At 36.8% G+C, this 14,137-nt stretch overlaps 1 protein-coding gene across 6 annotated transcripts in view; it reads left to right on the top strand.

Annotated features, from left to right (window-relative positions):
• Positions 1–14,137, top strand: part of DMXL1 (Dmx like 1) — a 166,759-nt gene that overhangs the window by 13,180 nt on the left and 139,442 nt on the right. For 5 of the 6 annotated variants that reach the window (XM_059693800.1, XM_059693803.1, XM_059693802.1 and 2 more), the window contains exons 2-4: positions 2,596–2,721; positions 8,121–8,192; positions 11,379–11,457. In XM_059693800.1, the coding sequence (XP_059549783.1) occupies positions 2,596–2,721; positions 8,121–8,192; positions 11,379–11,457 (277 nt within the window). Of the gene's footprint in view, positions 1–2,595; positions 2,722–8,120; positions 8,193–11,378; positions 11,458–14,137 lie in introns of those variants that run through there. The other variant, XM_059693804.1, reaches the window with a different exon arrangement.

The following is a 14,137-nucleotide window of genomic DNA, read 5'->3' as shown; positions in this document are numbered from 1 at the left end:
TAATATAGCAGAGGGAAAAGAACAGGGCTAATCCAGAATGGATAAGTCTTTGTATGATCTAGGGTTAATGATATTATAAGTTGGCATCTTCCTTTCTATAGGACTAAGTATATTTCTGAGATAATTTTATATTTTCCAATTCTGCAAATGTTTAATATTTGTTATATTAAACAGTAATTTGGTGAGGTACTTCAGGATTAATGTAGACTTATGGAAAATTTAGAATCGTGATTATTGACAAAAATAGTTGCAACATAATATTTGAAAGAAGGTAGATTGTTTCAGGTATAACAAAAGGAAAGCAGAATTATGAAGACTTTTAATATATAACAAGGAAGGAATCTAAGTTGTAAACATTCAGAATTTGAAACAACTTTTTGGGAAACCAGGAACAATTAGTATTTTATCCAAATTTCATATTGAAAAATCAGTGTTTAAAATATTAAGTATTTAGAACTTTATGAATGAAAATTTTTCTTGAAATAAGTTAGTTTTTGGAGCCTATTCTTGCTAATAGTCTCATGACAAGCCTTATGATCCTATTGTGGATAGTTGTATAGGTGAGCAGACTATCATGAGATTTTTTTGTTGTTTACTGTGCTAATTTTAATTTTTTTCACTATGTGACACTAGTGGAACCAGACTTGATTATTCCTAATTTCTTTTTGGAAAATTCCAGGGAAGCATGATTAACTAGGAAAGACCCTGTGTTGCCATGGGAATAACACTAGATCAAGAATCAAGAGATCAGCCGAAACTGGTTTGGCTCAGTGGATAGAGTGTCGGCCTGTGGACTGAAAGGTCCCAGGTTCGATTCCGGTCAAGGGCATGTACCTTGGTTGCGGGCACATCCCCAGTAGGAGATGTGCAGGAGGCAGCTGATCGATGTCTCTCTCTCATCGATGTTTCTAACTCTCTATCTCCCTTTCTCTCTGTAAAACATCAATAAAATAAAAAATAAAAAAAAGAATCAAGAGATCAAGGTTCTCAAATCTACTCTGCCACTAAGATGTTATGTCAACCTACTTCGGCATCCTTTTCTTGTCTGTAATCTGAGCAGATTTATTTGTATCTTCTCTCAAGTCCATTTTCTAATATTTTTTGGTAGCTTGTGAATAGGACCACTTTGGGTTTGGTAGGAATTAAAGTCATAAAGTATCTATTAAGTATAATATTTTTTACATTAAGTAAGGTATATGTGAATGTGCAAAAGTGATGAGAAATGAAAAATTATTAAAACTTTAGGAACATATCAGGATGGAAAGTAGTGTGTAATAGATGTTTTATTATTGGTGTTACATTGCATGCTGACCTTTAATATGTGAATTTTAAATTTTAGGATGTGAAAATTTAATATTCAGATATTAAATTTTAGGATGGCCAAGTAATTGAAGAAACTCCCGTGCACTGGGAAGGTGTGGAAAAGACCACAAAAAGAATTCTGGTTGGAAAAGTTCTGCTTATTATAAAATTTAAAAAGAGCTATAAAATACTTGCCAAACAAGCCTTAAATTAAACCCTTTTATTTTGTTTGGTTATGGTGATTCCCTTTGTAAAATTAAGCACTTCATTTATTCCATAGATTATTTATATAGCAGGACCTTCAGTTAGATTGGGTGTGAGAGCACAGCCAATATAAACTTGAACCCTACCTTTTTGTCTTGAAAGTTAATGTGTAGTAATAGAAATGGATAATAAGAAATAATTTACAAGTTATGGTATATGCTACAAAGAAAAATAAATAGTAAAGTGATGGGAAGGAATGAGAGAGAGAAAGAGAGAAGGGTGGAAAAAAGGTGGCGGAGCAGGTAGGTGAGGAACTGAGATCTGAATGTTGAAAAGAAGCTAGCTAGACAAAGACTAGGCAGATAAAAGGTAGATAAAACACTTGAGATGGAAAGGATTGATATGCCTAAGGAACAGAAAGAAGGGCAATATAAGGCCAGGAGCCAATTGAGGTAAGGAAAGAGAACCTTGAGATGTAGAGAATTAGGAACAATCATTTAGAGCAGGGGTGGGGAACTGTCAGGTCCTTATCGTTTGGTCTGGCCCTGCCAAGGCAAATGCAGGTGGGACTTGAAATTCAATATATCTCGGAGCTTTTTTCATAACAACATAATTTTTAGTTTGATAACTTTGTATGGCCCATGAATAATGTTATAATATCCAAATGGTCCTTGGCAGAAAAAAGGTTCCCATTTTGGATTTAGGGCATTGACCATGGTAAGGAGTTAGGATTTTATTCCAAGAAAATATTGTAGGGGGTTAAGCAGGGAAAATTATTTGGTGTAAAAGATTGCTTTTGTCTTTGTGTGGAAAGAAATTAGAGGGAAGCAAGAATGGAAGCAGTCAGACTATTAACAATAGCGCAGGAAAGAGATGGGCTTAGATAAGGGCGGTGGCATTCATTGGAGAAGATAGGACTGATTGAATTTGCTGATGGGACTATAGGAGAGGTAAAGGAAATATTCTTAAATAGTACAGATTTTTAAAAAAGAATTTAAAAGTAATCTGTTAAAATGTAATATTTAATGCCAGTATTTTACTTGATAAATATATTCTTGATAATTTTATTGTTTTTCTTTCTTTTTTTAGGCTTATGCATCTGGATGTGACATTGTTATACTGGGAAGTGATTTTGAAAGATTACAAATAATCCCAGGAGCTAAACATGGAAATATTCAAATAGGATGTGTAGACTGTTCAATGCAACAAGGCAAGGTTTGTAATCTTGTGATAATATGAAATTAGTTTTGAATATGGTTTATGCCAGGCTAATCTGAAGTGTATTTCCTATTGAATTAGAGACTTGCTTTGTTTCAAGTGCAATGTAGCTACAAATTTCTTTTGGCTCTCTAAGATGCACTATAGAGAACAAAATCCCTGGCTCTCTCAAATGTATCTTTAAGATTTTCAAGAATTCTATTCTTATGTAAATTTGAAATAAAGCATAATCTTCTCTCTATGCTGACAAAGAAATTTATTTATTTATTTATTTATTTATTTATTTATTTATTTATTTTTAATCCTCATTAGAGGATATTTATTCATTGATTTTTAGAGAGAGTGGAAGAGAGAGGGAAGGACAGAGAGAAATATTGATGTGAGAGAAACATGTCGATTGGTTGCCTTTTGCACGCACCCTGACCAGGGCCCAGGCCGGGCAGGAGCCTGCAACCTAGGTATGTGCCCTTGACCAGAATTGAACCTGGGATCCTTTGTCTGCAGGCTGACATTCTGTCCACTGAGTCAAACTAGCTAGGGTGACAAAGAACTTTAATACTTATTACCTCTACTAGGGGCCTGGTGCATGAAATTCATGCACTGGGCGGGGGTGGTCCCTCAGCCCAGCCTGCCTCCTCTCACATACTGGGAGCCCTCAGGGGATGTCCTACTGATGGCTTAGGCCCATTCCCTGCTCCCCTTGGGGACTGGGCCTAAGCCGCAGCCTGGCCTCCCTTTGTGGGAGGCAACCGGGCTGATCAGGGGAAGGCACCAGCCCCATCACCCCACTGCTGCAGCCACTGCCAGTCACCGCAGCCACCAAGGTGTTTTCATCAACACAGACTCCAGTCTCTTCACCATGAAAAAATGGCAACTTTCTTTAGGCATTTTCAAGATGTGTCTTTTATAGGACATGACATTTCTTTATTATTTTTTTTTATTCTCACCTGAGGATATGTTTCCATTGATGTTTAGAGCATGTGGAAGAGAAAGGGAAAGACAGAGAGAAACATCAAAGTGAGTGGAACACTTTGATTAGTTGCCTCCTGCATGAGTGCTGACCTGGGCCCCAGCCAGGGAAGGAAGAACCTGCAACCTAGATACATGCCCTTGGTCATAATTGAACCCAGACCCTGTGGTAGGCAGGCTGAGGCATTATCTACTGAGCCAAACCGGCTGGAACAGGATATGATATTTCTTAGCTTCTCCAGCAGCAGACCTTCGTTTTATTCTCCAGGAGTGAAGTGGAAAAACCCTACATCACCTTCTTGGATTCTTATTACCCAAGTTACTAAGAATATTACCAGTGGCATACAGGGAGCTTAGCCAATGAGTGGTCAGAAAAGGTGTTTCCTCTGTAGTTCACACCGATCCCCGGCTCGGCCCCTGCCCAGGCCTAAGGCCTTAGTCCAGGAGTTAGGCCTGGGCAGGGGACCCCCAGCCCGCTCCGATCACCTGCCCAGGCCTAAGACCTCTGGCCGGGCCCTTACGCCTGGGCAGGGGACCCCCAGCCTGCTCCGATCGCAGGCTCCGCCCCTGCCCAGGCCTCAGGATTCTGGCCGGGGCGTTAGGCCTGTACAGTGTACCCCCAGCCCGCTCCAATCACCTACCCAGGCCTCAGGCCTCTGGCTGGGGCATTAGGCCTGGGCAGGGGACCCCCAGCCTGCCGATCGCCAGCTCCGCCCCTGCCCAGGCCTCAGGCCTCTGGCTGGGGTGTTAGGCCTGGGCAGGGGACCCCCAGCCCTGTGCGATTGCCGGTTCTGCCCCTGCCCAGGCCTTAGGGTTCTGGCTGGGGTGATCACCGGCTCCGCCTCACCGGGTGGCATCTGGTGCTGCCTGCCCGGCCTCCCAGGTCCCCGATCTGCAGCTCGGATCCCACGGGTGGCTTCTGGTGCTGCCTGCCCGGCCTCCCCGGTCCCCGATCTGCAGCCTGGATCCCGCCGGCGGCGTCTGGTGCTGCCTGCCCTGCCTCCCCGGTCCCCAATCTGCAGCCCAGATCCCGCTGGCGGCGTCTGGCACTGCCCGCCCCACCTGCACTATGCAAATTTAACGGCCATCTTTGTTGGGTTAATTTGCATACTCTTCTGATTGGCTGGTGGGCGTAGCGAAGGTATGGTCAATTAGCATCTTTGTCTTTTATTAGTGTAGATAACAGGTGTAAAACTTACTTGGTTAAAAATTAATTGGATTGAGGGACAAGAGTGACAATAATCTTCCAACTATTTACAAATAAATTACTGACGAGAAATCATTTGTTAGATTCATACTTTGTCTGCCAACAGGTAGTTATCTTCTTTTAACTTCTTATACTAAAATTATGATAAACTCTTCTAAATGTGTATAATTTTTTATTTATTGCAAGTCTATAAGAAAAATGAAATTTTATTTTGCATATGAAAAATAAAAAGTGACCTTGAAAGTAAAACAACAACAAAAGAGGCATATGATGCTATGTAGGGTTAAATACAGTTCTATATAGTATCAGAATTGGAAGAGTCATAACTAATAGGCAGCATAGTATATAGCATAATATATCACCATATAGGCATAGGTGGCCAGTCCTAGGTATGGTTGCCTCTGGGCTAGACTGGGATGAACTTTACAAAATTTTTTTTTTTTTTTTTTGCTAGATATTTAAATACTTTGTTTGACTATATGGTTCCACCAGAACATTTTGTGTGAGGAACCAAAGTGGACCCAATCCTTTTAAAAAATCCAATCATTTCTGATAGACCTGCCAGTCTGAAAAGTTACTTTTTGGGACCTAGTGTGAAGATACTCATGGTAAAAGGAGTTTCAACTCCTGCAATCTTTACCTATTTGTTGGACTATTCTTCTTGTTAATCCTGTGTTTCCTTCCCTTCAGTATAGTTACAAGTGTCTCTCATCTTTCTTTTGTTCACTCCTTTTATTCTCATTGCACTATAGAAATGATCTTTATTATGGAATGCTAATATTTATTGAGATTTTTTCTTTTTTTCTTCATGTTTGTGTGATCTCCTAGCTCTGTTGTTCTGTAATCTTCATTATTGTATAAAAACTGACTAATACCTAGATACACATAGGGCTGATTAGTATCAGAAATTAATTTTAATAACTTCCAATATTATCTTTTTGTGATAAGCTAGATTATATGACGGTTCAAGTTAGAATGAAAAGGTCATTTTGTTTTATAAACATTCTAAGTAAAGGCAAATTGTTTTTTACTAGTATCAATATAATCAACTGATTACTTAAGCTATCCAGAAGAAAATTTTATAGGTTCTAGTACCTGGGGACCTCTGTTTGTCTTTAAGAAGGAAATGCTGCTTGATACTATAGACGTCAGTATTTTATCATTACTGTTTTTTCTTTGTAGTACTGCCAGATTAATTTTCCTGAGAAAATTCATCTGCATTTATCTTGTTATTCATTTGCTTAAAAACATTCTTAGCTTACCAGTACCTTACGAAAGTTCTACATGTTCACCTTGTCATGGGACCCTGTACAGCTGGCTCAAACCTGCCTTTTGGCTACATGTTTGTTATTCTAGTATAAGGGACACTCTTCTAGCTTGGCTGGTGGTCAGTTACCTCCAAACATACATTGCTGCCTCTTTTGGTCTTTACACTTGTGTTCATATTATGACTTATTTCTAAAAATTGAATATTTACTATCTTTTGAAGAAACACTACCCACAGTTTAAAGGTCCAAACAAAATACTTCCTCTAAGACTGCCTCAGTGCAGATGATTTCTCTATCAGAAGAACTCCTTAGACATATCCATCGACAAGTTTTTTTTTCCGTATATATGTTACATCTTCAGACTTTCCCCCTTCACTTGATTATTTTTTCTTATTTTTATCCCTGATTCATTTTATAAATCTGTCTATCTGTTTTCTGATATGTCAGTGTTCTTCATTTGTGACTCACTCAAACTTTAGTAATAATTACTTTCATAATATAAAATAGAGCCAGGAAGGGTTATGCTTTATTGACTTAAAGAGTAAATTTTAAATATACTCAAATAAAATGGAATATTTGAAAAATACACTCTTCAGAGAGTTCACAAAGGAATATATCTAAGTTTTATTTTTAAAAAGTTATACTTACATTCAGAGAATTGTGAGCTTTGAGGATAGGTAACCTAAAAACTGATTTTAAGTCATGTGAAATTTTATACTTGACAAGGAATACATCAATACATAGTCTTCCGTTGAAGAAGAGAATTAATATTTACTATAATGTTATAATGATACTAGAGGCCTGGTGCACGGATTTGTGCACTGGTGGGGAGCATGGCCTGCAGGGAGTGGCCTGCTGTGGGAGCGCACTGACCACTGTGTAACTAGTAATTTAATCTCTCCTGCATCGTTCTGGTCATTTCACCATTTGGTTGCTGGACTTTTATATATATACTAGAGGCCCAGTGCACAAAAATGTGTGCACTCGGGGGGGAGGGGGGGTCCTTCAGCCCGGCCTGTGCCCTCTCGCAGTCTGGGACCCCTCGGGAGATAACGACCTGCTGGCTTAGGCCTGCTCCCGGGTGGCAGAGGGCAGGCCTAATCCCTAGGTGCAGCCCCTGGTCGGGCTCAGAGCAGGGCCAATTGGGGAGTTGGGGCGCCGCCCCTTGTCATGCACAGAGCAGGGCGGATCAGGAGGTTGTGATGCCACCCTCAGTCATGCTCAGGGAAGGGCCGATTGGGGGGTTGGGGCACAGCCCCCTGTCACACTCAAGGCAGGGTCGATGGGGAGATTGCGGCGCCACCCCCTGTCACTCACAGAGCAGGCCCCATCAGGGGGGTTGATTGCCCCTAACTGCCTCTGCCTTGGCCCCTGCCATTGTGGCTTTGTCTGGAAGGAAGTTGGATATCTGGAAGATATCTGGTCGACCTGGTCTAATTAGCATATTACCCTTTTATTAGTATAGACTAGAGGCCTGATGCATGAAATTCATGCAAGAGTAGGCCTTTCTTCCCCCAGCTGCAGGCACCAGCTTCCTTCTGGCACCCGGGACCCGGGCTTCCCTCGTAGCCCTGGAAGGTCGTCCAGAAGGACGTCTGGTCTAATTAGCATATTATGCTTTTATTATTATAGATAGATACTAGATGATTTACAAATGTTATTTCAGTCCTCAAAATACTTCTATTAGGAAGATATTATTATACATGTTATAAATATGGATAGAGAAACTAAGATTAAGAGAGATTAAATTACTAGTTACACAGTAAGTAACAGTATGTAGTGGGATTCTGATCTAGATATGGTAGTCTCTAAAACTGACATTCTTAAGTATTGGTGCATGAAACTGCACATGTGGGTATATTTTAAGTTATATTATTCATTTCTTTTGCTCTTTTGATTCATAAGTAAGTTAACATATCCATAATTTATCTTTTCATTTTTCTTTTTAAAAGATTGCAGCATCCTATGGAAATGTTATCTCTGTTTTTGAACCAGTTATCCTACCGAAGCAAAAGAAAAATTTGGTCAGTAATTTATCATTTTCCTTTTAGGAATTGAAATGTCTTGCGTATTAAAAGATGTTATTTTTAAAAGTACAAAATCAGAGTGATCATCAAATAAATCAGTATAAATTTGTTATAATTAAATGCCACTTTCATGTTACAAATACGTTTAAATCTTTCATTGAAATAGAATTAAGCTGTGCCAATGAATTGTCTTGACATATTTTTATTTTTTTCCTTTGGACATTTTTTATTCTGTATTTGAAGAGTCAACAACTTTAAGTTTGGCAGTTATAACAAAGTTATTGCTAGTACAGATACTGTTGTCCAGTCATATGTGGCACTTTATTCTTTGCTTTTGTGATCTAATTTTGTGTAGCTTTTCTGCCTTATGTATTTTGTTCTTAAAGTTACATGCTTTAATTGCAGTCTTAACATACCTCCAGGATTTATTTTCTTGCACTTATTATATCATGTAATATAATTGTTACCAGCCCAGTGCATTTTTTAAATAAAGAAACTATATTAAGGAGTAGATCTGAAAGCTGGTTAAAATTACACTTTATAAATATTGAGGTTATGTAGTAGATATCTTGGGTGCTTTAATGCTTTTAAATATGACAGACAAACCAGGTTATTTTACCCATCTCCACTGAAAATTAAACTGTTGATTTAAATCATATGGAAGGAGATCAGGATAGTGTGGTCCAAAGAGCATTTATTCGGAGTCAGAGAAACTGGGGTTTCTTTGCTGCTTTTTAGCTATTTAATCCTAAGCAAGGAGCTTTATGAGACGCTTTGCCCAATTCTGAAATTGGTTACTGTCTAGTCATTCTTCATGGACTATTGTAAGGATGACATGATGTCAGAGATTGTGTAGAAATCTGTTAAATGTAAAAAATTAAAGAGTGTTTTAATAATAGACATACCTTTATATATCTTTTAATAGTTTTCATTTTCACTTTGCTCATTAGTATCTTGCATATTCCCTCTGACTTAGTTTTGTAGTTATAATTTCTTTCTTTATAAATAAGCAGCAGAGGCCCTGAAAGAAATGTGACTTGACCAACGAAACAGCTATTAAGCCACAGAACTAAGAGTAAAACCAGCTTTATTGATTCCTAGTTGTGAGCATTCTTTTCTCTACCTTGTGTTAATAAAAAATATTTTCTCTGGATTGATACCCATTTTTAAATTCGATGGAATGAGAGTCCACTGTTCTCCCCTCATTTTTATTTGTGTTTATACATTAATGAAGCCAATATTAGAAGCTCTTATAGCCTTATGAATTAGTAATTGATAGTACTAAAAATAAATTTTAAAGGTGGCCACTCCACTCCAAACAATGTATTTCAAATAATACTCAATATATTTGTTAAATGAAATAACTGACTTTTAACATTTGTATGTTATATTAAAAGGTCTATATTAGTAAGGGTAGAATTGAGATTTTTGGTTTTTGCCCATTTTCTCTTTTCTTTTCTTTTTTAAAATATATATATTTTATTGATTTTTTACAGAGAGGAAGGGAGAGGGATAGAGAGTCAGAAACATTGATCGGCTTCCTCCTGCACACCCCCCACTGGGGATGTGCCAGCAACCAAGGTACATGCCCTTGACTGGAATCGAACCTAGGACCGTTGAGTCCGCAGGCCGACGCTCTATCCACTGAGCCAAACCAGTCAGGGCCATTTTCTCTTGATAAATGATTAATATAACAGTGTCAGAAACTCATTAAGAAGAAGAAGTTGATTTATTGGTAGGTAACACTGACTTTCCAGAGAGGGTAAAAAAAGCTTGATGAATAAGGGGAAAACTGGATCAGATGGAAAAATCAAGACTTGAAAGGCACATAAAACCTGTTATTCCAGGATATAGTCTTAGAGAATGTTTAGATCCTCATAAAAATATATTGTTTCCATTTCTTTATACATTCTGGAATATTCTTTTAAGATGTTGGTTTTTCATAAGAGGTACTCTTTAGAATCACTAGTTCTGATGTATCCAGACCCCATCCTGGGGATTTTTAAATTTGTAGGTGTGGAGTTGTGTCTAGGCCCTTGTATGTCTAGTTCTAGAGAGGGTTCTCATGTATACCGTGATTCAGAACCATTCCTGCAGGCAGTGTTTTATAAAAGCATATTCTGCAGGGCACCTGTATCAAAATCCGGGTTGTTGGTTTAAAGTGCAGATTCCTGTGCCCCGTCTTGGACCTTTTGATCGTGAACCTTTGGACATGGGTCTTGGAAATTTGAATTTTTAATAAGCATCCAGCCTATTCTTGTTTTAAAGTTTGGAACTAATTCATTAAAAAAAGTTTTTATAGGTCTCAAACTATTAGAGGTTAGGGAAGTCAACTTAGTAGGCCACAACCTGAATGTAAAAGAAGATGAAATGGAATAGAAAATTTTAGAGTGCATCACACTCTAAAGGTAGATTACTTATGATTGCATTTATGTGTGTGTATGCTGTGTGTATTTTGGGTCACAGTGCAACATATATTTCTTAGGTTTTCAGGTAAAAAGTTGAAAATTATTTCTTTAAGGAATAAAAAGACTTAAATTACACATTATGTTGCAAGTGTTATATCTCTTATTCTGAATTTTTAAGCATACCATATCATCTCAGATGAGGATAAAACATTAAAAAAGAAGAAAGCCTCAAGTAGCAGTGACACAGATATATTTAAAATTGAATCTTTGTAACAATATTAATAAATAATAATTATAATTTTAAAAGTCTGAAGTCAATAAGAATCTTGTCCAAAGTGGCATATATTCATTGGCTGTTTAAATATACTAAAGAAAGACTTTGAGCCTCCAGGAATGGATAGTCTCTTACTGATCTCCTCCATCACATATTCTTTATTTTTCTTTTTAAAAATATTTATTGATTTCAGAGAGGAAGGGAGAAATAGAAAATCAGTGATGAGAACATTGCTTAGCTGCCTCCTGCATGCCCCTATTGGGGATCGATGAAAACTGGGCATGTACCCTGACCAGAAATGAAAAGGAGACTTCCTGATTGATTGGTTGATACTCAGCCACTGAGCCATATCAGCCAGCCTTCCTTATTTTTCTTGACAGAATTGAACATTTTGGTTTTAAAAATGACTGCATGTATTAGTAATAGTAATAATAATAAGTATTTACTCTTGTCAGAGAAAAGATACCAATAATAATTGGATAAATGACTTTTTTATTTTAGGAATTATATAGTCAATGGCAGAAAAATGGTCAGTTTTTTCTGGAATCAATAGCGCACAATATAACTTGGGATCCAGCAGGTAAGAACCCAAACAGGATTAACTGAAATGAGATATCACTTGCCTAGGCTATTGCTTTTATTATTTTCATGTATTTAATTTCTGCTTTGTGTGAGATTGTGGGGAACACAAAAGCAATAAAACAGATTGCACTCTTTTAGAGCTTTTAGTGAAATGAAGATGCCAGCTATAGGAGGAATACTTGTTTTGGGAAGGTGACATTAATTCTCTGTAAGGAATCGAAAGTTTGCTTGAAGAGGAGCCTTTTGACCTGAGAGTAGATAGATTTAACAATGAAGGTGGGGTTAGATTTAGGAGGGAAAAAGAAGTGAAGTCTGAAAAGAGTTAATGTGCATATGTACTAGTTATATATTTCTGTACTTAAAAACCATCCCAAATCTATTTTTACCAATCTACCACAATGAGCAAAGGTACAAAGAAAGAAAGTGTAAGATAGATTCTAATAGTGGTTAGTACTTCTTTGAGGTTGGAGTGATTCTGGAGATGAGAGAAGATTGCAGCTTATTATAGAAGACCTTTAAAGTCATGGTAAGGGATTTGAATTTAATTCTTGTTAATTGTCTAAAAGGTATAATAGGTCTTTGAAAGTGGCTAGTATTAAATGGTTTGCAAGAGTTTCCTTTGTAGCAGTGAGTTAGAAGGATTTAGAGATAAGAGGAATAGGAGGATAAATATTATTTATAAGTATCTTTGGAAAGTATGCCTTTATAGTTGTCTGAATGAGAAATTGAATTTGTTTCAGTGCCTTTAACATAGTAGGTATCAATTAATATTCAATGAATAGTGAAAGGAGTACATGGATATGAAATGCATTTAGGCAGTATAATTGACATTATTTGACAACTGGATTTCACATGACTTTGAAGATATGACCACAATTAGAAGATTAATAGGCAAGAGTTAGAATAGAACATAGGTTTTGAGATGTGTGGAATTTGAGATGCTTGCATGTCTTACATCAATATCTCATAGATAGAAAGTTGAATCTAGAAAAAAGATTTTCAACCTTTTTTATTCCATGGCACACATAAACTAATTACTAAAATTCTGTGGCACACCAAAAAAATAGTTTTACCAATCTGACAAAAAAAAATAGGCATAATTTTGATTCATTCACCATGGGTGGCTTTTGTCATGTTGGCTGTCATTATTTTCTAATTTGACAGTCTAAGGGAAAAGAGGTCAGTGCTCCTGACTAAATAGGTAGTGCATGTTTTAAACATTGTTGCAGCACACAGTGTGCCTTTTGCAGCACACTGGTTGAAAATTGAAAATCACTGATCTAGAATATAAGAATGAAGTTAACTTTGGAACATAGAAACAGAAGTAATCAGTTTAGATAGATAAAATAGTTTAATTTTAATATAGTAGATGAAATAGCTGAGGAAAAAAGTTAATTTAGAACACAAATTTCAGAACCTTTGGAAATAATTTAATAAGGGAAGAGGTTGCCTTTGAGATTTAAAAAAAAAAATCTCACAATGTTTTAAAATGTTTCTTCTCATGAGATTGTAAGATTGATGTTTACTAGCTGGTGCCTACATATATATTTTATGCATACAATTGAAAGAGATTGGGCCTGAGTTCAAATTTGGCATTTAACATGGCACTTTATATATAACTCTATTATGGATAGGGTGACTTAGGTCCCGGTTTATTCCTATTGTCCTCATATGATTATTAATTGTGTACCTTCTACTCTCACAAGTGTTCTGTTTGGATGATAAATTATAGAGTTACTATATATGGCACTACAGTCTATTGTATTTGTTTACATGGTTTATTGTTTTGATTAGACAAGGGACGAGATTCTATTTTATTCAGTATTTATCTTTCAGGACCCATCATATATTAAGCTCTGAATAAATGTTCACATATTTGACAAGTTTTGTAATCATAAACAGGTTATTTAGCAGGTCGAGAAAGGTTTAACTCACTTGTAAATTAGAATAAAATGTATTTCACAAAATAGGGGGTTTTTTTGTTTTGTTTTTTTGGTTACTCCTCACCTGAGGGTATTTTTTCCATTGATTTTTAAAGAGTGGAAGGGAGAGGGAAAGACAGAGAGAAAGAGACACATTGATTGGTTGTCTCCTGTACACTGACTGGGGCTGGAGATCAAGCCTGCAACTGAGGTTTGTGCCCTTGATAGGAATCGAAATCTTGACCCTTCAGTCTGCTGGCCAGTGTTCTAACCACTGAGAAAACTGACTAGGGCTCACAAAATAGTTTTTTAATGATCATATATGGCAATATATATGAAAGTATTTGGTAAGTGATAAAGTCCTATAGAAATATTGTTAGCAAGTGAACTGTCTTCTTACAGTATCATATTAACTGCAATAAAAACATTTAATATATATGTATATTAAATTTTATGATTTAAGCAAGGTGCAATAGTGGATTTCAAGACAACACAAGACCATTATAGTCAATTTACTAATAAGATTTATTATATATATTTAGTAATGATGTATCAGTTGCTTAGAATTTTTGTGCCCATGGTCTGTTAGTACTAATGTTTTAGAGGATAGCATTAATGTTAAATACCTCTAAAATCATCATTACAGAGTAGTATTAATAGATGATGACTTATTTTTTTAACATATCTCGTAGTGACTTGACAGCAGCTCATGACCATTATCTTTTTTAACTGTGATTGAGTTAAAATTCATATAAA

The sequence above is a fragment of the Myotis daubentonii genome, chromosome 4 (assembly GCF_963259705.1).
Source record: "Myotis daubentonii chromosome 4, mMyoDau2.1, whole genome shotgun sequence".
In the NCBI taxonomy this organism is placed as follows: domain Eukaryota; kingdom Metazoa; phylum Chordata; class Mammalia; order Chiroptera; family Vespertilionidae; genus Myotis; species Myotis daubentonii.
Note: the sequence above shows the minus strand (reverse complement) of the source record. Positions and strands in the feature narration are given on the sequence as shown.